The sequence below is a fragment of the Carcharhinus amblyrhynchos genome, chromosome 11 (assembly GCF_965287045.1).
Source record: "Carcharhinus amblyrhynchos chromosome 11, sCarAmb.v2.hapA, whole genome shotgun sequence".
NCBI lineage: Eukaryota > Metazoa > Chordata > Chondrichthyes > Carcharhiniformes > Carcharhinidae > Carcharhinus > Carcharhinus amblyrhynchos.
In genome coordinates, this window is record NC_137334.1 from 557546 (window position 1) to 583604 (window position 26059).

The window sequence follows — 26059 nt, forward strand, 5'->3', positions numbered from 1 at the left end:
TCCTTACGGACTTCAGTCTTAAAAGAGATGGCTGATGAAATAGTAGATGTAGTCATGTTCATTTTCCAAAATTTGTTATATTTTCAAAGGTTTCATCAGTTGGAAATTAGAAAATATAACCCTTTTATTCAAGAAGGGAGCGAAGCAGATAACAGAAACTATAAGATTTTCTGGCCCCCCTGCAGATCTGTTTCCTGGGATGACAGGACTGATGTGTGATTGAGATTGAGTCGGTTAGGATTATATTTGCGGAAGTTTAAAAGATTGAGGGGCAATCTGATAGAAACTTGGAGAGGCAGTGACATAGCAGTAGTGCCATTCGAGTAGTAATCCAGAGAGCCTGAGTAATGCTCAGGGCCCCTGGGTTTGCATTCCGCTACCACAGTGATTCTGAAATCAGAATTCACTAAAAATCTGGAATTAAGAGTCTAATGATGACCATGAAATCTGTCATGGAACAGCTTAGTAAAACAATAACCAGAATTTAACAAAGCTAGGATGTAATCTGCCAAGCAACAGATAAAAATCTAGTGACAGCAGCAGTCAGCACTTAAAAGATGTATCTTTCCCTGCAACAAGATTAACAGGTACCTCGAGATACCCGAGTATAAATCACCCTAATAGTTGGAAATAGTTTACCTAGATACCAGAGATCTGTGGAAGTATACATATGCTAACTTCTGGAGTCAAAAAAATGTGAGAGATGCAAACAGCCAAATACACAGAATGAAGAATCAAAGAGGAAAAAATGTATAATTGCCAGCACCCTCAGAAGCAGCTTTATATGTAACAGCCACAAGGCTAGTTTACTTCTGATGTGGGTATGCTACCTAGTTTACTTCTAACAGGCTGATCCATAATTCAAAGCCAGTAGGGTAGGCCTACATCTAAGTCTTGAAGCCAAATCAGTGCAGAATCCTTTGTAAAGGCAGTTTAAATGTTTTCACTGGACCAGAAAAAGATGTTTCCCAGACTTGATCCCCAGCCTTATATTGCATGATAACTATGTACTGGGTTTGACTAATAGATTTATCTAATTTGGATAAAGCTTGGGAAGGGGAAGTCTTCAGAAATTCAGGGATCTTAGATATATTTCGGAAAAAGGGTAATCTCTACATAAACTTCATATGTGTATGATTCATATGCATGTCTTTTCTTTAATAAATTTATTTAATAAAGTCTTCAATAATTGTTATATGACGACTAGACTGGTTATTTTCATTGAGGTTTCACATGTCTCCTCATACCATTCCAAAAAAATATGATCCAGTGTTTCAGGCACAATCTTATCTGGAAGTAAACAATATAACCATAGCAAGCTTGAAAAGTATGCATAAAACCAAATTGGTAACTAAATTACAAATAGTATTAACTCCAGAGGCTAAGATACATAGAAAATCGGAACAGGAGTAGGCCATTTGCCTCACTGAGCCTGCTCCACATTCGTGCTGATCATTCAACTCAATAGCATGATCCAGCCTTCCCCCTGTATCCTCTGATCCTCTTCACCATAACCTAATTTAATTCTTTAATGAAACATACAACATTTTGGCTTCAACTGCTATCTGTGGTAATGAAGAAATTTCTCCAACTCTGTTCTGAATGCAGCATGATGGGAAACACAGTAGTAGACAGGCCAAATTCTTTTAATACAATGGAGCATAGTAAGGCAGCTTCTCTTATTCGTTTTTGGATACACGAAAACAAGTTGAATCATAGGCCTTCTATTTAAGGGAGTAAATTCATTCATGGGTAGCGAGGCTGGAGCAGTCTCTCAAGCTGATAAAGGAGGCCCAGGTTCCAACAAAAGTGTGACTCCTTTCACCAATTAAAAATCACAAATGTTAATAATGGCTTTGGTTACTGGTAATGATGTGGGTTAGGTTTCCTAGGTAAAGGGGGAAGGAACCTACATGGGCAATAAACTAATAAGCTCCTATTTCTGTTGATAGGATTCCAATCTGATTGACGAGACTAGACATGATATTGAAATGTTAAGAATATAATAACTTTACCAGGAAATATTATTTCAGACAGCACAGTCAACCCTCAATTACCATGTTCTAATACATGCATTAGCAAATAATTTCATTTTTAAATATATGCTGTCTTTTGCAGTTTATGCATTTTTTGAGCGAGGTTCAACAAATATGGGGCACTCCAAGGGGAACACCTTCAGAAAATTCCTCTTTTAGACGGGGAGCACGGGTCATCATCCCAAGGCAGGGTTGCCAGGACATACTAGCCGAATACCATGGGCACCCTGGATTATCAAAAATGAAGATGCTGGCCAGGAGTTACATCTGGTGGCCAAGTCTAGTAGCCAGGTGGTAGCAAAACTGGTAGTGCCAGAAGTGCCAAAAGAGGCAGAAGGCAACACCAGCAGCCCCAATGCACCTGTGGGAATGGCCAGGCAGACCATGGTCACAATTCCATGTTAATGTTGCAGGCTTGTTTATGGGGTCTATGTTTCTGGTGATAAGAGATGCTTATTCCAAGTGATTAGACGTAGATAAACTAAACTTGGCAACCGTCGAGAAACTGCTCACCTCGCTTACAATGCACAGGATCCCAGAGATATTAGTTTCCAATAATGGTTCAGTGTTCACCAACCAAGAGTTCACAAAATTTATGAAATCAAATGGAATCCGGCACATCAAGATAGCACTTTATCACCTGGCGTCAAATGGGCTAGTAGAGAGAGCAGTCCAGGCATTAAAGGCTTGGGTTGAAAAAACAGCCAGCGGCCTCATTAGACACAAAACTCAAGATAATTATTTGACTATAGGACCACTCCACATGCCACCATGGGAACCGCACCAGCAGAGTTACAGACGGGCAGACGGCCCCGCACCAGACTGAACCTGTTGTTGCCAAACCTGGGAGGAAAGGTGGAAAGACACCAGGAAGGATAATGTAGGGGCCATAATAACACTCGCTGAGAGAGGCACTTTGAAACGGGGGAGTGTGTTTGGGACAGAAATTATGCAAACAGACTCACCTGGGTAACCAGAGCAGCTGAGTCCAGGACCATGGTTCCCCTACCATCTGAAGTAGAGGAGGAACCAGACCTCCGGCGTTCGCAGTGGAAGAGACAGGCGGCCAGCTGTTACACACCACCGACATCGGGGACTAAGCTGGAGGATCTTGACCCAGCGCTCAAGTGGAGGCAATTCCATTACAGAATGTTAAGACAAAAAAGGTTGTGGAGGAGTTGCTTGCTTTCTTTACCTATTATGGATTACTCTGGGAGATTCAGTCTGACCAAGGGTCCGATTTTACTGCCAAATTATTTGAGGAGGTAATGGATAGTTTAGGCATCAGACACTTTACATCGAGTGTGTACCATTCTGAATATTATTTGCTATTAGAGTTGCTCCTGTTGAAAAGTTGAGTTTGTGAAGTTGGAATGTGATGTTGATAAAGATGTAAAAAAATTGTAAAAACGCTGGAAGGGAAAAATATCGTGTGTTCCCTTTAAAAGCTGGTGTGTTTGCTTCAGTGATTGGAGGCTTAAAATGCAAAATACACACAGAATCCAAGCTGAAGCATGTGTGTCAAAAAGTCAAGCTGCTCTCTTGATAAGGCAACCTTTTTTTTTATTTTAAAATTAAATGTTAGATTTAATTTTAATCAACTTATAGCAGACACTCAGCTACCAGGAAGCTATAACATTTGAATTTGGTGTTGACAAAAATCACACCAATCCTATTGTAGGAAAATTGTTACAAACTCTGACTCCTATTAGACAACCAATCCTCTATCCACGCTAACATCTTACCCCCAACTCCATGCACCCTAACCTTCTGAAGCAACCTTTAGTGCAGCACCTTATCAAACGCCTTTTGAAAATCGAGAAACACCGCATCCACCGGTTCCCCTCTTGTCTACCGTACTAGTCACATCCTCATAGAAATCCAATAAATTTGTCAAACACGACTTCCCCTTAACGAATCCACGCTGCGTCTGCTCTATCAAACCATTCTTTTCTAGGTGCCTCGCTATTTCTTCTTTGATGACAGATTCAAGCATTTTTCCAACTACAGACATTAAACTAACCGGCCTATAATTCCCTGCCTTTTGCCTGCTACCTTTTTTAAACAGCGGCGTAACATTAGCTGTTTTCCAATCTTCCAGCACTTCCCCAGAATCCAGCAAAGTTTGGTAAATAATCACTAAGGCATCTACTATCACCTCTGCCATTTCCTTCAGACATGTGTGTCAAAAGACCAAACAGCAATGTTACCAAGGCAACAGGCTTTCAGGCTTCTGAATTTTTTGAATTCAGCCAGTCAAATTTGAATCAGGCACTTAAATACCAAGTAACTATTAAATTTAAATTTGATGGTGCTGACAGCCTAGGACCAATTATATTGTGGGGGATATTGATACAACATCACAAGTATAAAAGGAAGGATAGCAGTGAGATGAAAGCAGAGAGTGACTGCCCTCTGCCAGAGTAATAGCTCCAGAGAGAGACAGAACTGCTAGCTCTCATAGTCTCATTGATGTCTTAAGAGAAAGCACCACCTCGATAGCGAAGCTACCAAAGTCAGAAGAATCAACAAAGAAGGTCCAAAATATTCCGGATGTTGCCAAACTTGATCATAATTGAGAGAATGATTAAATTTTATTTTGTTAACGAGTGGGAATTGTATTTCTCTGAACAGCATTCCATTAGGATCACTTTTATTTATTTGTTAATAGTTTAATTAACTTGTTCACTGTTAGTTAATAAATTGTTACTTGTTGATTTGAGAGAGGGGGTCAGGGAGTTATTTTGATTTAACCACTAAAGGGCAGATTGTATCACTTTTTACAGATTATGGGGCGAGGTATTGCTCTTTGAAGGTTTTGGTGTTAACTCTTGAGGGGCAGGGGGAAATCAACCTCTGCTTTATAGCACACTCAAGAAACTCAACACCATCTAGAACAAAGTAGCCTGCTTGATTGGCAGTCCTTCCACAAATATTCACTCCCATCAGCAGCAATGAACACTGGCAGCAGTGTGTATCACTACCAGATGCATTGCAGGAACTTACCAAAGCTCCTTTGACAGCATCTTCCAAATATCATCCAGAAGGACAAGGCCAGCAGATTCTTGGGAACACAAACACCTGCAAGTTCCCCTCCAAGGCACTCACTATCCTGACTTGGAAGTATATCATTGTCAAAATGATGCAGTTTCATCCCTAACAGCAATATGGGTTTATCTACATCACAGGGATTACAGTGATTCAAGAAGGCAGCTCACCACTACATTTTAGAGGGCAAGAAAAGATGAGCAATAAATGCTGACCTAGTCAGTATCACCCACGTCCCGTAAATCACGTAAAACAAAAATTGTACGGGCTACTTCCTGCCACTATGTGTAGGGGCTGTATAGCTAGGTAGGCCACCCAATTGAAGCTCCTGATCAGACACTATGTGGCCCATGGAGGGTTCTGTGACAGAAAAACCATCCCCACTGAGACCCACCACCAACCCTGCTCCCCATCACCTTGGGCCTCCTGACTGACTCCATTGAGCTATTTAAACTTAACTCAATCTGGGGCCTTGTACACCTTCACAGTCCAGACGTGGTGTAGTATCAGCAACATACACTGCACATCTGACCGGTTGGCAACTCTCTTTTGTACCTCCCGCACCAAGCACTTTTCCACAGTGTGTCAGTACCACCAGCAGCCACAATACACCTTTCTTTTCAGAGGTGCAAGCTAGATTTAAGTAATTAGCTTTAAGTAGTGCTGGCAAGTAACCAGATTGGACCCCTGCCAATGTGTGGTGCCAAAGAACAGCAAGGTTAGTACTGACTGTATGTAACAATTATGATAATGAGCAGGCAGTACAATGAGCATGCAGTATGAAAATGTCATGCGTGGTTCTGTATTGTGCCCCATTTCAGGGGCTATCCAGTTGAGTCCCCCTTCTCTCTTAAACCATTAGGTCTTGTATCTTTCCATAGTCTTTAAAACCATGATGGAACCATACTTACTGGGGTTAGCTTGAGATCCTGCAGGACATCATCACAATAGTGAAACTCTGAAAACTCCAGTTTCACCATTTCATTTTTTAACTCCAGGATTCTGCCCATAATTCCATCTAGCACATGGTGAATAACCCTTCGTTTCTGAGGATGCACAATCTGGTCATAGAGACATTCCATATTACGGAAAATTTGCACATACTTGATGTAAAAAGTTGTCAGCATCTGAAAAATTATCATGCGGTCTGTCTGTGGTTTGGCACTCTGGGCAGTGGTCTCCTGATTCAGAAGATAATGCAGGTCCTCATGGGTCTCAGCCCACATCTTATTGTAAATACTGCAATGAAAAAAAGTGCTGGATAATAATATGAATACTTAAATGGTGTTATGATCTAGTTAGGGACCATTTATATTGAAAGAAAAAACCCGAATACCCACCAATCAAGTGACAGAATTATGCCCAGATATTTTATGTACTTAAACAAAAAACTGTATTGCACATCATAATAAATTAAACAAGGACGTTTCCTCCACTGCCTGGTGTTGTTAAGCAGATATCACATTGCATTTACTTCATGGAAACAGGCCAACTGGCCCTGCATAAAGTCAAGTGGTCATGTCAGAACCTTTTCAACCACTGGAGCGTGGGAGGATGAATGGTGACTTATAAAAGTTTATAAAATCAGGAGGTACATTTGATAAGGTGCATAGCCATGGTCTTTTCCCCAGGGTAGGGATTTCCAAAATTGGAGGGCACAGGTTTAAGGTGAAAGGGAAAGATTTAAAAGGGACCTAAGAAGCAACTTTTTCACACAGAAGATGATGTGGATATGGAATGTACTGCCAAAGGTGGTGGTAGAGGCAGATATAAAATTACATTTAAAAAGACATTTGGACAGGTACACAGATGGGAAAGCTTTAGGGGCACACGGCCCAAACGCAGACAAATGGGATTAGTTCAGTTTAGGAAACCTGGTCAGCATGGATGAGTTGGGCCAAAGGGCCTGTTTCCGTGCTGGATATCTCTATGACTGTAAGTGAGCATTAATAGAAATTAATATAGAGTCATAGGCTGAGATCTTACAAGCTTGTGACACCCATTGATCAGTGCAACTAGCCAGCGACATTGTATGTGAGGCCAGAATCAGGTTCGCACACATTTTGGTGCCACATACCATGTTCCCATCCATGTTCTGCTTCATGCCCAGAAAGGGTGCACAGAGTCGTGGAATCACACAGTGCAAAAAAAGCCCTATAGCCCATCAAGTCTGCACCGACAATATCTACAAATGGCATGCTAATCTACTTCTGCTGCACTTAGAGTCATAGAGGTTTACAGTATGGAAACAGGCCCTTCAGCCCAACTTGTCCATGTTGCCATTTTTTTAAACCCCTAAACTAATCCCAATTGCCCTCATTTGGCCCACATCCTTCTATACCCATTTTACCCATGTAATTGTCTAAATGCTTTTTAAAAGGCAAAATTATACCCGCCTCTACTACCTCAGGTAGCTTGTTCCAGACACACACCACCCTCTTGTGTGAAAAAACTGCCTCTCTGGACACTTTTGTATCTCTCCCCTCTCACCTTAAACCTATGTCCTCTAGTTTTAGCCTCCCCAACCTTTGGGAAAAGATATTGACTACCTAACTGATCTGTGCCCGTCATGATTTTATAGATCTCTATAAAGATCACCCCTCAGCCTTCTACGCTCCAGAGAAACATGTCCAGTCTATCGGGCCACTCCTCATAACTCAAACTATCAAGTTTTGGTAGCCTCTGGGTAAATCTTTTCTGCACTCTTTCTAGTTTAATAATATCCTTTTTATGATAGGGTGACCAAAACTGTACACAATATTTCAAGTGTGGCCTTACTCTCCCCAACACCCTACCTTTAACTGAGAAGGTTCTGCCCCAATTCGATCCACCAAAATGTCTCACCTCACATCTATCTAAATTAAACTCCACCTGCCATTCATTGGCCCACAATATTCCAAGTGTGACCTTACCAATGTCTTATACAACTTCAAGATGTCCCAACTCCTGGATTCAATGTTCTGACCTGTAAAACCAAGCATGCTGAGTGCCTTCTTCACCACTCCATCCATCTGTGACTCCACTTTCAAGAAGCTATGAATATGAATTCCTAGATCTCTTTGTTCTAACTCTCCCCAATGTCCTACCATTAACTGAGTAAATCCTGCCCTTGTCACATATCTTTGAATATTATGATGTTTCAAGTGCTCATCCAAGTATTTTTTAAAGGTTGTAAGGTTTACAGCCTCCACTATCTTCCCAGGCAATGCTTCCAAATTCCCAGCACCCTCCGAGTAAAAATGTTTTCTCTTAAATCGCCTCTGAATCACCTGCCCCTTACCATAAACTATGCCTCTCATGACTGACCCCTCAAACAAGTGGAATAACTACTCCCTACTCACCCTTTCCATATCCCTTACAATCATACACATCTCAATCATGTCCCCCTTCATCCTTCTCTGCTCTAAAGAAAATAATCTAAGCTTTGAAGGAGAAGAGTTTGAGTAAAATAGAATGATTCTTTAACGGAAAACTCTTGTTTCTCTCTTTCTTGATTTCTTCTGGAGCATACCTTATTCTGAAGTAATTTCAGTTCAGTATTTCCAAGTCTATTTTTTAATCACCATTCTCTGGGTCTGTTTAGCTTACTCCATGTTATAGCCTTTTTCAATGTTGAGCAGAACTCAAAAAGAGATCTTTTCCCCAGCTCCCTCACAGCCCCCCAAAAAGCCACCTATCACACCTTTGCTACACTTAAGAACACAGAGCGAACAAAGGCCAAAGAAAATTACAGCACAGGAACAGGACCTTCGGCCCTCCAAGCCTTCACCGACCACGCTGCCCAGCTGAACTAAATCCCCCTATCCTTCCGGAGACCATACCCCTCTATGCCTATCCTGTTCATGTATTTGTCAATTCGGCCCTTTAAAGTCAGTATCGTATCTGCTTCCACTACTTCCCCTAGCAACGAGTTCCAGTCACCCACCACCCTCTGTGTAAAAAATCTGCCTCGCACATCTCCTTTAAACCTTGCCCCTCACAACTTAAACCTATGCCCACTAGTAATTGATTCTTCCACCCTGGGAAAAAGCTTCTGACTATCCACTCTATGCCCCCCATAATCTTGTAGACTTCTATCAGGTCACCCTTCAGTGAGAACAAACCAAGTTTTTCCAACCTGTTCTCATAGCTAATGCCCTCCATATAAGGCAAAATTGTGGTGAATCTTTTCTGTATCCTCTCAAAGCCGCCACATTCTTCTGGTAATGTGGCAACTAGAATTCAACACTATATTCCAAGTGTGGCCTAGCTAAGATTGTAAGGAGTGTTTTAGCTCCACCCTTTCTCTCTGATTGCTAAACTTGTTACTGGAGATGACTTTGAATTTCAACAGGAGCTGAAGTTAACCTCTTCAACAAGAAAGAAAATCAATATAAAAATTTGTATTGATTGCACATAGATCTTCACAGAGTTAACTTGACATAGAAGAAGTGCAGTGAAGGTTCACCAGATTGATTCTGGTGAATGGATGGATTGTCATATGAGGAGATTGGGTTGACTAGGCCTGTATTCACACAGAGTTTAGAAGAACGAGAGGGGATTTCATTGGAACATTAAGAATTCTGATAGAGCTGGAAGGACTGGATAGACTCTCCACCAATCTCTGGCAAGAGGGGGCCTAGAACAAGGGGTCTCAGCTTCAGGACACTTTGAGTGAAGAAGCTTCTCCGTATCTCAGTCCTAAATGTGATGAAGTTGTGGAATTCTCTATCACAGAAGACTGTGGGGTGGGGGGGGTGGGGCAACTCACTAAATATATTTAAGAAGCAAATAGATAGATTTCTAGACTCTAAAGATATCAATAGATATGGGTAGAGTTTGAGAGTATGGTGTTGAGATGGAGCATCAGCCACTGTCATATTGAATGGCAGAGTGCCTCGACGGGCTGAATGACCTACTCTTGCTCTTATGTTTCTGCACAATATGCAATACAATCAAACATGCAAATGCATTCATGTATGACTGTGACAAATATATTAATACTAACTTGTGACTTTTTACTTACCTGTTTGACATGATTGCTGCAGTGTGTTTTTTATGCTAGTTGCCTGGGCTCGCCTGGAACTGGCTGAAAGCCTTGACTTTACAACCTTGCCCTTGGCCTTGGCACCATCCTCCAGCCAGCAGCAGGTTCTATCACTTGCACAAGAGCTGGCTGGCTTTGCAGCTGGACTTTCGACAAACAATTCCTTGTTAATTTTCTTCACCTACTCGCGTGGTGACCCTGTGGTGTTTTGTGCGGAGTGTGTGCAGTAACTCGGCTTTCCAAAGCTTCACAACAAGACTCACTCGGCTCCCGGGCAACCAGAACGCTGGCGCATGCGCGTAGCCTCCTGCCGGCTTTTCCCCCAGGGGACGCGCATGCGCGTTACTGAGTGCCGGCTGTGGTTGCCTTGGTAACGGGGAGCGGCAGGCTGCAGAAGGTGGGTTCGGTGATGGTTTTATACCGTCCGCATTACCGTGCGTGTTTACAGCAAATCCTGGAGTTCCCGCGAAATTAATCAACCTCTTTGACTAAGATTTGGGTCGTTTGCACAGGCATCATTCGAACCCCTGCAGTGCAGAAGGAGTAAAAAGTCTGACAACACCAGGTTTTAGTCCAACTGATTTATTTGATAGTAAACCCACGAGCTTTCAGGGCGCTGCCCCTTCATCAGGTGAGTGCAGGATTTGGTTTCCAAACAGAACACGTATAGACACAAATGTAATTACAAGATAATGGTTGGAATGTGAATCTTAGCAGGTAATCAAGTCTTTACAGGTACAGACTATGCCAGTGGAGACAGAATTAAGTACAATTTAAAGACGTGTGAATTGTCTCCAATCAAGACAGTGGGTAAGGTTTTGCAAGCCCCAGTCAAGTCATGGGGTTTACAGATTGTGTGACATGAAGCCAAGATCCTGGTTGAGGCAGTCCTTCCGTGTGCGAAACTTGGCTATCAGTTTCTGCTTGGAGATTCTGAGTTGTCATGTGTCTTGAAGGCAGCCTTGGAGAATGCTTACCCGAAGATCAGAGGCTGAATGCCCTTGATGCTAAAGTGTTCCCGACAGGAAGAGATCACTCCTGCCGGCTCTTTCAAGTAAGTGGAGAGTATGCCATCACATTTTCAATGATTGCCTTGTGGACAGTCTTTGGGGAGTAAGGATATGATTTACCTAGCACAGAATTACCAGCCCCTGACTTCTTTATTATAACCACAGCATTTATATGGTTCATCCAGTTCAGTTTCTGATCAATGGAAATGACCAGGATGTTGATTGTGAATGATGTGATGTGCCGGCGTTGGACTGGGGTAAACACAGTAAAAAGTCTGACAACACCAGGTTTTAGTCCAACCAATTTATTTGATAGTAAACCCACAAGCTTTCGAGGGGACTCCCTCTTCGTCAGGTGAATGGAGAGTTCTGGCCTCGGACAGAGCATATAAAGCACAGACAGTTTACAGATTACTGATTAGAATGCAAATCTTTACACCTAACCTGCTGTTCAAGTCCTAAAGTGGCCGACATTGTGTGTGGAAGGAGCACTGATCACAGGTTAAAGAGATGTGTATTGTCTCCAGACAGCACAGTGAGTGAGGTTTTGCAAACCCAGGCAAGTCATGGGGGTTACAGATAATGTGACATGAACCCAAGATCCCTGTTGAGACCATCCTCGTGTGTGATAGCCAAGTTCCACACACATGAGGACGGTCTCAACCAGGATCTTGGCTTCATGTCACACAATCTGTAAACCCCATGACTTGACTGGGGCTTGCAAAACCTTACTCACTGTCTTGATTGGAGACAATTCACACGTCTTTAAATTGTACTTAATTCTGTCTCCACTGGCATAGTCTGTACCTGTAAAGACTTGATTACCTGCTAAGATTCACATTCCAACCATTATCTTGTAATTACGTTTGTGTCTATATGTGCCCTGTTTGGAAACCAAATCCTGCACTCACCTGATGAAGGGGCAGCACCCTGAAAGCTCGTGGGTTTACTATCAAATAAATCAGTTGGACTAAAACCTGGTGTTGTCAGACTTTTTACTGTGTTTACCCCAGTCCAATGCCGGCACATCCACATCGTGCAGAAGGAGGCCATTCGGTCCATCGGGCCTGCACCGACAACAGTCCCACCCCAGTCCCCTACTCCCAACAACACCGCACATTTACCCTGTTAATCCCTCTCACCTACCATCCCGAGACACTAAGGGGCAATTTATAAGAACATAAGAAATAGGAGCAGGAGTAGGCCATCTAGCCCTTCGAGCCTGCCCCACCATTCAATAAGATCATGGCTGATCTGTTGTGGCTCAGTTCCACTTTCCCGCCCTCTCCCCATAACCCTTAATCCCCTCTCTTATCAAGAACCCATCAACCCGCTTCTTAAAAATATTTAGCGAGGCAGCCTCCACCACTTCAACGGGCAGAGAATTCCAGAGATTCACCACCCTTTGAGTGAAGAAGTTCCTCCTCAACTCCGTTCTAAACCGCCTCCCCTTTATCTTGAGGCTGTGCCCCCTAGTCCTACTGTCTTTTTTGAGCAGGAAGAGTCTCTCCACCTCTATCCTATCCATCCCATTCATCATCTTATACGTCTCAATGAGATCTCCCCTCATTCTTCTAAACTCTAACGAGTACAAGCCTAGTTTATTCAGCCTCTCCTCATAGCTCAATCCCCTCAACTCTGGTATCAGCCTAGTAAACCTCCTCTGCACTCCCTCCAGGGCCAAAATATCTTTGCGCAGGTGCGGCGCCCAAAACTGCACACAGTACTCCAGCTGCGGCCTCACCAGTGCCCTATACAGCTGCAGCAAGACCTCCCTACTTTTATATTCAATCCCCCTCGCTATGAAGGCCAGCATCCCATTCGCCTTCCTGACCACCTGCTGCACCTGCAAGCTGGGTTTTTGCGACTCATGCACAAGGACCCCGAGGTCCCTCTGCACCGTCGCCTGCTGCAGTTTTTCGCCACGTAAGTAATAGTCCTTCCTATCATTCTTCCTACCAAAGTGGACCACCTCACCATTGCCAACATTAAATTCCATTTGCCATTTCCTGGCCCATTCGCCCAGCCTATCTAGATCCTTCTGCAGACTCTCCACACCCTCCGCACAATTTGCCTTTCCCCCAATCTTGGTGTCATCAGCAAATTTCGACACCCTGCACTCGGTTCCCTCCTCCAGATCATCTATATAAATGGTAAATAGCTGAGGCCCCAGCACCGACCCCTGGGGCACCCCACTAGTCACCAACCGCCAATCCGAATAGCACCCATTGACCCCCACTCTCTGCCTCCTATTTGACAACCAATCCTCTATCCACGCTAACACCCTACCCCCAACTCCATGTCCCCTGACCTTCTGCAATAACCTCTTGTGAGGTACCTTGTCAAACGCCTTCTGAAAATCCAGAAAGACCACATCCACCGGCTCTCCTCTATCCACTGCCCTAGACACATCCTCATAGAACTCCAGTAAATTTGTCAGACACGACTTCCCTTTAATGAAACCGTGTTGCGTCCGCCCTATCAAGCAATTCCCTTCAAGATGCCTCGCAATTTCCTCCTTAATGACGGATTCTAACATTTTACCTACCACAGACGTTAAACTAACCGGCCTATAATTCCCCGCCTTTTGCCTGGCACCCTTCTTAAACAACGGCGTAACATTAGCCGTTTTCCAATCTTCCGGCACTTCCCCGGAATCCAGCGACGTCTGGAAAATAACCACCAAGGCATCCACTATAACCTCCGCCATTTCTTTCAGAACCCTCGGATGCATTCCATCCGGTCCTGGGGGCTTGTCCACAATCAGCCCCTCCAGTCTGTCGAGCACCACCTCTCTAGTAACAGTAATGTCATTAAGACCCTCCATTCCTACCACCTTTCCATCGCTAACACCCGGCAAATTATTCACGTCCTCCTCCGTGAAGACAGAAACAAAAAAGTTATTCAAGACCTTCGCCATATCCCCATCCCCTACCACTAGGTCCCCTTTCTCATCCTCTAAAGGACCAACGTTCACCCTAGCCAGCCTCTTCCTTTTTATATATTTATAAAAACTCTTGCTATCCTTTTTTATATTAAGTGCTAGCCCAGCCTCATAGCTTCTCCTACCCTCCTTTATCAACTTCTTTGTCAATCTTTGTTGACATTTAAACCTTTCCCAATCCTCTTCTCGCCCACTGCTCTTAGCTACTCTAAATTCCTCCGCTTTTAATTTAACACTTTCCTTCACCTCCTTCGTTATCCATGGCTTATTACCTCTCTTCCTACTGTCCTTTTTAACCATCGGAATAAATTTCTGCTGAGCACCAAGAAAGATCTCCTTAAAGATCCTCCACTGCTCCTCAGCAGACCTACCTTCCAACGCACTCCCCCAGTCCACATTCGCCAATTCTTCTCTCATCCTACCATACTCCCCTCTATTCAAACAAAGGACGCGTGTCCGGGAACCCACTTTCTCCTCCTCCATCTGCACCAGAAACTCCACCATACAATGATCACTCTCTCCAAGAGGATCCTTCACCGCAAGGTCCCTAATTCTACCCGCCTCATTACATAGCACCAGATCCAAGATAGCTCAACTGACCTAATCCCACACATGTTTGGACTGCGGAAGGAAACCAGAGCACTTGGAGGGAACCCACAGGAGAATATGCAAACCCTACACAGTGACCCAAGCTGGGAATCGAACCCAGGTCTCTGGAGCTCTGAGACAGCTTTATAAAAATGTGTTTGATGAAGCTCCGTAGAAACAGCTGGGATGTTTTACCATGTTAAAGACATTATAGAAACACAAATTGAGATTGTTGTAACAATGAGATTAATGAGGGGATCAAATATATCAAATGGCCAAGTTTGCTGATCCAGAGTTCAGGGAGAATGTTTGTGATGATAATACAAATTGGGATTGAACTTTGTTTCCAGTAGGTCAAACCCAACATCAACCTGAATTCCAGGTCAGGAACTCTAGAATGGCCATGGCAGAATGTCAGCTTAAACTTCCCAGAGGTTGTCAAAATAACAAGCCATCTTGGGCGGCTCCATCCCATTAGGGACGTCAGTCCAGTCCCCACCCTTTTATGGGATGTGGACGCTGCTGGTTAGACCAGCATTTTACTGCCAATCCCCAGTTGCCCTTAAGATGGCTGGGAAGAGCAGATCTGTAGACAAATTTCAAAGAAGTGTAAATGTAATAGGGTAGTGATAGTGAGGGATTTCAACTTCCCCAATATTTACTAAGGTAGTCATAGTCTGAAAAGTTTAGAGGGAGTGGAATTCTTAAAATGTGTCCAGGAGAACTTTTTAAGCCAGTATGTAGAAGGTCCTACAAGGGTTGGGGGGTGTGGGGGGCATGCAGGGGCAGAGAGGTCCTGGGCATAATTTTAGGTAACAAAGTGATTGAATTATCAATGGCGGAGTATTTTGCAGACAGGGATCGTAACTTTGTTAGATTCAAGATTGCTTTGGATAAAATCATGGATGGGCATGAATTCCAAGTTCTAAATTGGGAGAAGGCCGGTTTTAATAAAATTAGGTGTGATTTGGCCAGAGTGGACTGGGAACAAACACTTTCAGGTAAATCTGTGACAGAACAGTAGGATGCATTCAAGAAGGAAATAGGAAAGGTACAGGGCCAACATGTTCCAAGAAAGAGAAAAAGGTGGGATCAACAAATTCAGTGAACCCTGGATATTAAGGGATACACAACATTGGATAAAGAGAAATAGGGAATGTTATAGCAAATATTGAAGACTCAAAACAGCAAAATTTCAAGAGAAATGCAAGAGGCAACTTAAAAATAAATTAGGAGAGCAAAAAGGGGACATGAATGGACACAGAAAAAAATAAAATCCTAAGTAGCTTTACCTAAGTAGCTAAGGATAAAAGGATAACTGGGGAAAGAGTGGGGTCCATTAAGGATGACAGTGCTAATTTGTATGTGGAGCCAGAAGACGGAGGTAGGGATCTTAATGAATACTTTATGCCAATGAGAGGGATGATGAGAGTATAGAAATCAGGGAGAAGGACTGTGATACATTTGAAGAAATCACCATAGACAAAGACTTGTTTCTGAGTGATCAGGCAGGCTTAAATGTAGATAAAACCCCAGGGCCAGATGAAATACATCCCAGGCAGTTCAGTGAGGCGAGGGAGGAAATAGCTGGCAGTAAATTTCAATTCCTGTCTGTTGGAAGCAATTCTAAGAGACAGAATTAATCTGCTTTGGAGAGGCAGGAATTGAACCAAGAGTCAGCTTGGTTTTGATAAGAGGAGGTCATGTTGAGAGGGCGGCACGGTGACAGAGTGGTTAGCACTGCTGCCTCACACCATCAGGGACCCGGGCTAAATTCCAGCCTTGGGTGACTGAGTTTGCATATTCTCCCTGTATCTGTGTGGGTTTCCTCTGAGCACTCTGGTTTCTTCCAAAATGTGCAGGTTAGATGGATTTGCCATGTAAGTGGTTCTGGGGTTAAGGTAGGGGAGAGGACCTGGGTAAGATTCTCTCAGAGATTTAGTATAGATTTGAAATCCTGAAAGGCCTCCTTCTGCACTTTAGGGATTTTGTCTGACCAACTTGATTAAATTTTTTGGAGAGGTGACCTTGATTAGGTCCCACTTGGGAGACTGACATAAGCCCATGGGAGCCAAGAACATTTGGCACATTGGATCCATAATTAACAGAGTGGCAGAATGCAGAGGTGATGGTCGAGGAGTATTTTTCTGACCTGAAGACTGATTCCAGTGGGGTCCCGCAGGGATCAGTCTTGGGGCCCTTGCTGTAGTGGTTTATTTAAATGATTTAGACTTGAATGTGAGAGGGTTGATCAGTAAGTTCACAGAAGATACAAAAATTGGGAGGGGTTCAAGAAGGTGATAAATAGTGAGGAGGTTAACCTTGGAGGATATAGACAGGCTGGTCAGATGGGAGGGCGGGGCCTGAAAACGTACCCAAAAAACAGATCTGGAACTCTTCCAGTCACACGTCCGCCTAGCTCTTAGACAAAAAGACATAAAATACCACCCATTAATTCTTACACTGACCCATGTGCAATTAATTTATCTAACTCTTTTGTTTCCGCTCTACTGCTTCATCTAAATTAAACTCCACCTGCCATTCATCAGCCCACTGGCCCAATTAATCAAGGCACCTTGCAATCCTAGATAAGAACATAAGAAATAGGAGCAGGAGTAGGCCATCCAGCCCTTCGAGCCTGCCCCGCCATTCAATAAGATCATGGCTGATCTGAAGTGGATCAGTTCCACTTTCCCGCTTTCTCCCCATAACCCTTAATCCCCCTGTCTATCAGAAACCTATCTACCCATGACTTAAATATATTCAACGAGGCAGCCCCCACCACTTCAACGGGCAGAGAATTCCAGAGATTCACCACCCTTTGAGTGAAGAAGTTCCTCCTCAACTCCGATCTAAACTGTCCCCCCCTTATCTTGAGGCTGTGCCCTCTAGTCCTGCTATCCTTTCTAAGCGGGAAGAATCTCTCTACCTCTACCCTATCCATCCCCTTCATTGTCTTATACGTCTCTATAAGATCCCCCTTCAGCCTTCTAAACGCCAATGAATACAGACCCAGTCTATTCAGTCTCTCTTCATAGGCTAACCCCCTCATCTCCGGTATCAGCCTAGTGAACCTTCTCTGCACTCCCTCCAAGGCCAATATATCCTTTCGCAAGTGCGGCGACCAAAACTGCACACAGTACTCCAGCTGCGGCCTCACCAGTACCCTGTACAGTTGCAGCAAGACCTCCCGACTTTTATATTCTATCCCCCTCGCTATAAAGGCCAGCATCCCATTCGCCTTCTTGATCACCTGCTGCACCTGCAGACTGGGTTTTTGCGAATTGTGGACAAGGACCCCCAGGTCCCTCTGCACCGTAGCATGCTGCAGCTTTTCGCCTTTTAAATAATAATCCCGCCTACTATTATTTCTACCAAAGTGCATAACCTCACACTTGCTAACATTATACTCCATCTGCCAGGTCCTCGCCCACTCGCTCAGCCTATCCAGATCCTTCTGCAGACTTTCTGCACCCTCCACGCAATTTGCTTTTCCACTTCATGTCATCAGCAAATTTCGTCACCCTACACTCAGCCCCCTCCTCCAGATCATCAATATAAATGGTAAACAGTTGAGGCCCCAGCACCAATCCCTGCAGCACTCCACAAGTCAACAACTGCCAACCAGAATAGCACCCATTGATTCCAACTCTCTGCTTCCTATTAGACAGCCAATCCTCTATCCACGCTAACACCTTACCCCCAACTCCGTGCACCCTAACCTTCTGCAGCAACCTTTTGTGAGGCATCTTATCAAAAGCCTTTTGGAAATCTAAAAACATCACATCCACCGGTTCCCCCCTGTCTACCACACCAGTCACATCCTCATAGAAAGCCAATAAATTCGTCAAACACAACTTCCCCTTACCAAAGAAGATAACTTCTTCACTGTCCACTATGCCACCAGTCTTGGTGTCATCTGCAAACTTACTAACCATTCCTACTAAGTGCTCATCCAAATCATTAATTTAAATGACAAATAAATGTGGACCCAGCACCAATCCCTGAGGCACATCACTAATTGGGGCCTCCGATTTGAAAATCAACCTCTACAACCACCCTCTGTCTTGTGTCATCAAGTGGTGTTGTCAGACTTCTTATTGTGTCATCAAGCCAATTTTGTATCCATTTGGCTTCCTCACCCTGGATCCCGTGAGATTTAACCTTATGCAACAACCTACCATGTGATATCTTGTCAAAGGACTTGCTAAAGTCCGTGTAGACAACATCAACTGCACTGCCCTCATCTACCTTCTTGGTTACTCCTTCAAAAAACTCTCTCAAATTTGTGAGACACGATTTTCCATGCCGACTGTCCCTAATCAGCCCTTGCATCTTGAAATGCCTGTAGATCCTGTCTCTCAAGATACCTTCTAACACCTTTCCCACTCATGATGTGAGGCTCACTGGCCTATAGTTTCCAGGCTTTTCCCTGCAGCCATTAAACAAAGGCACAACATTTGCCACTCTCCAATCTTCAGACACCTCACCTGTGACTATCGATGATTCAAATATCTCCGCTCAGCGACCCGCAATTTTCTCCCTAGCCTCCCACAGTTTCCTGGGATACATTTCATCAGGTCTCAGGGATTTATTTACCTTGATGCACTTTAAGACTTCCAGCACCTCCTTCTCTATTACATGTACACTCCTCAAAACATCACTTTTTATTTCTCCAAGTTTGCCAACATGCATGCTTCCCTCAACAGTGAATACTGATGAAAAATATTTATTTAGGATCTCACCCATCACTTGTGGATCTGCACATAGATGACCTTGTTGATCCTTAAGAGATCCTACTCTCTCCCTACTTACTCTTTTGCCCTTCATGTATTTATAGAAGCTCTTTGAATTTTCCTTTGCCTTACCTGCCAAAACAACCTTGTGTCCCCTTTTTGCCCTCCTGGTTTCTCTCTTAACTTTACTCCTACACCCTCTATACTCTTCAAGGGATCCATTTTATCCCAGCTATGCATGTCATGTGCCTCCTTCTTCTTGACCTCAATATCCTGAATCATCCACGGTTCCCTATTTCTACCAGTTTTGCCCTTCACTCTAAGAGGAATGTCCTTACCCTGAACTTTAACACACTTTTGAAAGCCCCCCCACTTACCAGATGTCCCTTTGCCTTCCCACAGACTCCCCCAATTAACAGTTGATGGTTCCTGCCTGAGACCATCAAAATTGATCTTTCTCCAGTTTAGAATTTTAACTTTTGGGCCAGACTTATAATTCTCCATAGCTATCTTAAAACTAATGGAATTATGCCCAATGGTCCCAAAGTGATCCCTCACTAACACTTCTGTCACTTGCCCATCCTTATTTCCCAAGAGGAGGTCAAGTTTTGCCCCCTCTCTAGTCGGGCCACCCACATACTGAATGACAAATTCCTCCTGAATACCCTCAACAAATTTGTCTCCATCCAAGCCTCTAATACTATGGTTTTCCCAGTCAATGTTTGGAAAGTTAAAATCCCCTACTATTACCACTCTGTTTTTCTTGGAGCTATCTTTAATCTCCTTGCATATTTGCTCCTCAATTTCCCACCAACAATTTGGGCACCTGTAGTACAACCCTATCAAAGTGATTTCCCCCTCCTTATTTCTCAATTCAACTCATATAGACTCAGTGTCTCGCCCGTTTTGGGAGAGCTCCCGATCGTGCCGACATTTTTCTCTTCGTAAAATGGAAACTGGCGAAAACAGGCGCAAATCATGCTAATCGCTTCACAACCCACTTTATGACTTTTTCACACCCTGAATGGGCGCAATGCAATGGTAAAATTCTGCCCAATGTGAGAAAGCATGTCAAGAAACCCATTGTGCTAACAGCAATCGAGATGCAGCCAAAAGGACTATGACCAAACCGAATGAAATGTGCACAAGTTTGCAGGCTGCAATTAACTTTTTGCAGTAAGTTAGTAAAGAGCTTTGGAGCACATCATTCAAATTTCCAGGAGGGGATTAATAAATTAAAATTGCAGCTTTAAATACAGAAAGGGATGATGTCTGAATTTGGTACAGTCGAGTCTGAGGAAAATAGTGATTGTGGAGTGAATTGGGGAGGATCTGGAAGACCATGCCTGGTGATATGCCATACATAGCAATGAGTGGGAATCCCCAATTCCCTATCTAATTCCTCAGCGTCCTTAGAACTTGCCCCTGTTCCAATGCATCCTGTCACTACTAGTCGCAAGAAAAGTAAGTAATTACCAGATGATTGGAAAAGATTGAATACTTTAAAGAACCCCACCTCTGTATGTAGTTCCAAATGCAGACCAAACTGTCCTCCAGCACTGAACAATCTTGCGTTAATAGAAAATTCTATGCCCATTAACCCGGGCCCAATGGGGCAAGGAGCAGCAGGTCAAACCTCACTTACATCGCAAAGTACCCCAAGAGCCCCTTTCCATCAAAGCAAAAAGGGAAGGCAGTAATGAGCAGTGTGCTGTTACAGAATAGAGAAAGAAAGGAACTTTCTCCTCTCACCTTACCCATGAAATATTATAAACTATTTAGCAAGATGCCAAAACTTCCTATATGTTCACCTCTGTGCAGTAAACATGGTGGGAGACTCAGCTCTGTTATGAAACAAACAACACACTCCTGGTAAAAACTAATTAAGAGCCTGGGGAAGAGTTTTGAATTGTTTCATTCTGAAAGCACATTTAAAACACATGGCTGTGTTGAGAAAAGTTGTAAAGCTGAGCTGATAACTTGATTTGTTGTTTGTATTGTAGTGTTTGTGTAATTTTTTTTTCTCCTGTTTGAGTCTTAGTTAATTCTGTGTGGCCTGGTTCCGTTGGTTCTACAGTCGCTTGTTCACTGTCTGTGGTTCCAGGTTGAACTAAATTGGGAAGAGAAGTTGGTGAAGCAATTGCCTTTTTCTGGCAATTGTGATGATTGTGGGGGAATAAAATGTGACGTTTTACATTTTGGTTTAACTTTAAAGGTGACTGTGAGAGAGCATTAAACTTAAGTTTAAAATTTCTTGTAATTTATCTTTTCTTTGAGTTTTGATTCCAGTTTTTGAAGAAGGAAGCATGAAGACTACTGTTGAAATCAATTTCCTTTATTTGCTTTAAATATTTTAGTTTCATTCCAGTTTAAACCGTTAAGATTGAATGAAAGCAAAATGCTCTGGAGAGTTTGGGTGTTAGGAAGCTTCCATGAGTGAATGTGTGTATTATTAAAAAATTTATGTGGAATTTTTTTGCTTTATTACTTGCTTTAATGGTTTAATGTTTCCCCTCGCTAACTTGTGATGTTACAATAGTGGTTTCAATACAGAGTTTCAAATCAAATGGGAGCTATGAATCAGATTAAAAGTGTAATTTATAATTCCTTGATCTTGAGTATACGTGATATAGGATATACATATATAGCGTGTGTGTGTGTGTGTGTGTGTGTGTGTGTGTGTGTGTGTGTGTGTGTGTGTGTGTGTGTGTGTGAAGTTACTTTGAACACAATTTTTAGAAAGTAAATTGAAAATTTAAAATGAAAGTATATAAATTGGAATTTGAAAATAACCAGTTTGCTTTTGGCATAATCCTGAGTTCAAATTATGAAAGGAAAGGATTTAAAGCTTGACAAGAAACCATGTGCTTGCTCTCCTTTGTTCTTAGTTTTTCGAAGGTGTGGTGATGATTTGAAACTGTTGTTCCACCTCTTTTGCTTTCTAATTTCACTATTTTCTGCTGGATTCATTACACATCTAATTTGGTGTTTGAGAATGTATATACACTGGAAGTCATGAATTTTGTTTTTAAGTTGACAGAGATTTCTACACCAAATAACTCAATTGATTCCAACCCTCCCAACTGCCTCACAGCACCAGGGACACAGGTTCGATTCCTGTCTTGGGTCACTGTCAGTGTTGAGTTTACACGTTCTTCCTGTGTCTGAATGGGTTTCCTCTGGGTGCTTCGGTTTCCTCCCACAGTCCCAAGATGTGTGGGTTATGTGCATTGGCCATGCTAAATTGCCCCTTAGTGTCAGGGGGACTAGCCAGGGTGAGTGCATGGCATTATGGTGATGGGGCCTGGGTGGGATTGTGGTCAGTGCAAACACGATGGGCCAAATGGTCTCCTCCTGCACTGTGGGAGGCTATGAGTTATGAACCTGAATATATTTTTTATGTTTTGTGTTTAAATAAGTGGAAGGTGAATTATGGATAATAAACAAGTCTGGCAGCTTCAAGACTTCAAGGTTGTTTATCACAATATAGTGATAATTGAGACTTAAATGTTTTGGCTTTGTGAAAGAATTTAACTCATTCAGATTATTCCTGTTACCTTTTAAATTAAAGTTATTGGTTACCCTTAGTTGTCGGTATTACTGTTTCTGATATTTAATTGATTGAATAACTTGAGTGCATTGAGTAGCAAATTCCTATAAATTGGAAGTCCCCTAAATTTTAAGGGGATAAATAAATTTTAATTTTTGACAAATGAAGAGTATTGGAAAGAGAGTTTATATGCGTTTTACATTTCAAGAAAATAAAACTTTGCTTTCATTGTTGAAGGGAGATAAATTGATATTCTCAATCTATAATGTCGCCATTTGAATTTGGAATAACATTCATAAAAGTAATATTTGTTTTGTGTGTAACATATAAAGAATTAAAATCTGTTTTGATTTAATATACCTAAGGCTAATAAATTTGGAATTAATGATTTTTGAGGAAAGGATAAGAGCTCTTAAGTACTGTGTTTATGGGCAAGGTGATTTGTAAGTGGAGAGAAAGTGGGGTGACCTTACATTCGAGCCCTGCCGGCTGATGGGCGAGGCGAGCGGTAAGATTGTATGAGAGCCAAGAAATTAGGTTTGCACCCACTTTCTTGCCTTTTGCGATCTTACCAGCTCTGGATATCCAGCGTGATCAGCCTTGCACCCATCTCCGGTGCGAGGCTAGATAAATTAATTAAACTTGATTTAAATTTAAATAACACCTATCAGAGAGATAGTTCACATCAGCTTACCAAGACTTACATATGTCATTTTAAGGAATACACTTTCATGGAGCATTTGAACTAGACAAGTTGCATAAGGATCAATGTTGCATCAGGGATTCCAGACACTAACATCCACTTTGTTACATATGAACATACATTTTTTACTGGAATTAGTTGTCATGACAATTTTTCTTCTGTGTATTAAATATATGTTAATTTTTTTTAAAACATTTACAAAAAAAATTAACCCACCCCAAAGAATGTCTGCTGTCTTTACTCGCTGCAGGAAAGCAAAAAATAAGTGCTAATAAATAAAGCAAAACTCACCTATCATCTGCGCAAGTGATGGGAGTTTTGGTATAATTCCAAGTCAAACGCTTCCATTCCAGCAGCTTTCTGAACCTCAATTGGAGGTTCAAATTTAGCGCTCTTTCAGCGCACATACTGCATTGTCCAACGCACTAGTGGGGCACAATCGGCTTAAGCCAGCATTTAGGCCAGGAGTTATGGGCCAATATGTATAGAAATCTACCTATAATTTCATTTGACTGAAATGGTGGGGTTTGAAAAGTTTATTAAAATGCTTTTTTCAGCTATCATCAGCAGAACCAAAATGAACTGACTTCAAGAACCTACGCCTTTTTGTAAGCCTCTTAAAGCAGATTAAAGTGTGACATTAAAACATAAAATAGGAGAAGTAGGCCATTCAGCCTATAATTGCCTTTGATGCAACTCCGTCGTTTATTATCATGGCTGATATGCAACTCAGTAACCTCTATCTGTCCTCCCCCCATGCCCTTTGATCCCTTTAGCACCAAGATCTAAATCTAACTCCTTCTTGAAACCATACAATGTCACAGCTTCACTACTGTCTTAATGAAGAGCTTTCTCCTTACCTGAACCCTTAATGGTCTATGCCATATCCTGAGTTTGTGAACCATGGTTCTGGACTTGTCTGCCATCAGAAACATCCTTCCACCTGTCCTATCTAGACGTGTTAGAATTTTATAGCTTTTTAAGAGACCCCTCCCATTCTTCTAAACTCCAGTGAATATAATCCTAACTGACTCAATCTCCATCATATGTCACTCCCACCATCCCAAGAATCAATCTGGTAAACCTTCACTGTAATCTCTCCATAGCAAGAACATCCTTCCTCAGATAAGGAGCCTAAAACTGCACACAATAATCCAGGTATGGTCTCAGGTATGGCCTTGTATAATTGCAGCAAGGTATCCCTGCTCCGGTGTTCAAAACCTCTCGCTGTGAAGACAATATACCATTTGCCTTCCTCATTGTCTGCGTCACTTGCATGCTTACTTTCAGTGACTGGTGTACAAAGATACTCAGGTCTCATTGCACATCCCCCTCTCTCAATCTATAGCCATTAAAGTAATAATCTGCCTTCCTGTATTTGCTTCCAAAATCGATAACTTCACATTTATCTATACTATGCTGCATCTGCCATGAATTTATCCATTCACTCAACTTGTCCAAATCACACTGAAGCATCTTTGCATCCTCCTCACAGCTCACCCTCCTTTGTGTCCTGACCCACCTTTGCATCATGGTTGCATATGTCTTGAACTTTCAATATCAGTTAACTTCTAACTTATCTGCATAAATGTACATGACCGTTCCTGAAATAATAAGAAACAGGCTTGGATTTACCTTCTTGGTCAAATATTAATTTAATATCTCAGCCATGACCCCCCACCATGTGTAACTTTCCTTTTTGGTCTGGAATTAGCACTCTTCCTCCTTTTACTGCCGTTTTACTATTTATATATCTCAACCTCCCTTGACTTTGATATTCCCCTTTATGTTGACTGCTAGTCTTTTATCATAATCCCTCATTGCTTCTCTAATGTGCTTTTTCACCTTCCCTCCATACCTTCTGTATTCCTCTTGGTTCTCAACTGTATTTTCTACCAAACGCCTATCTGAAGCACACTTTTCCTTCCCTATATTAATTTCCATCTCTTTTTTCATCCAGGGATTTCTAAATTTGTTGACCTGACCTTTCCCTTTTAAGGGAATTGACAGTGTTCAGACCATTTCTGTTTTGAAGGTAGCCCATTATTCAGCTACGCTTTAATCCACCAACTTTCATTCCAGTCCAACTGGCCCAGCTCAATTCTTGCCCCATTGAAGTCAGCTATTCCCCAGTGTTAGGGACCATTACAATGGTTTTCTTTTTGTATTTTAAAACTATCCTTCCCCTCAAGTAGCCAAACAAAAATAGAGTGGTCCCAGGATGAATTTTACTATAGCTTGAATGTCCATTCAAGCATTCAGAGAGAAAAATTCAGAAATACACCGGCAGTTAAAGACTCAGCATCAAATACAAGTAATTAGCACATATCATAACAGGACAGGAGTTATATCTATCCAATCATAGTTATGGTTACATCATGCGTACATAAGAGTATAATATCCAGTTAAAACTTGTGC

At 42.4% G+C, this 26059-nt stretch overlaps 2 protein-coding genes across 4 annotated transcripts in view; one reads left to right on the plus strand and one right to left on the minus strand.

Moving 5' to 3' along the window:
- LOC145349811 (dynein regulatory complex subunit 11-like) overlaps positions 1-10387 on the minus strand; it is a 207466-nt gene extending 197079 nt beyond the window's left edge. For all 3 annotated transcript variants that reach the window (XM_080198356.1, XM_080198355.1, XM_080198357.1), the window contains exons 1-2: positions 10090-10387; positions 5996-6323 (exon numbers count right to left, since the gene is read on the minus strand). In XM_080198356.1, the coding sequence (XP_080054482.1) occupies positions 5996-6323; positions 10090-10100 (339 nt within the window). In that variant the 5' untranslated portion in view covers positions 10101-10387. The remainder of the gene's footprint in view (positions 1-5995; positions 6324-10089) is intronic.
- Positions 10388-10964: 577 nt separating this feature from the next.
- LOC145349812 (atypical chemokine receptor 3-like) overlaps positions 10965-26059 on the plus strand; it is a 46009-nt gene continuing 30914 nt past the window's right edge. The window contains exon 1 of the mRNA XM_080198358.1: positions 10965-11164. The gene's annotated coding sequence lies outside the window, so the exon portion shown is untranslated. The remainder of the gene's footprint in view (positions 11165-26059) is intronic.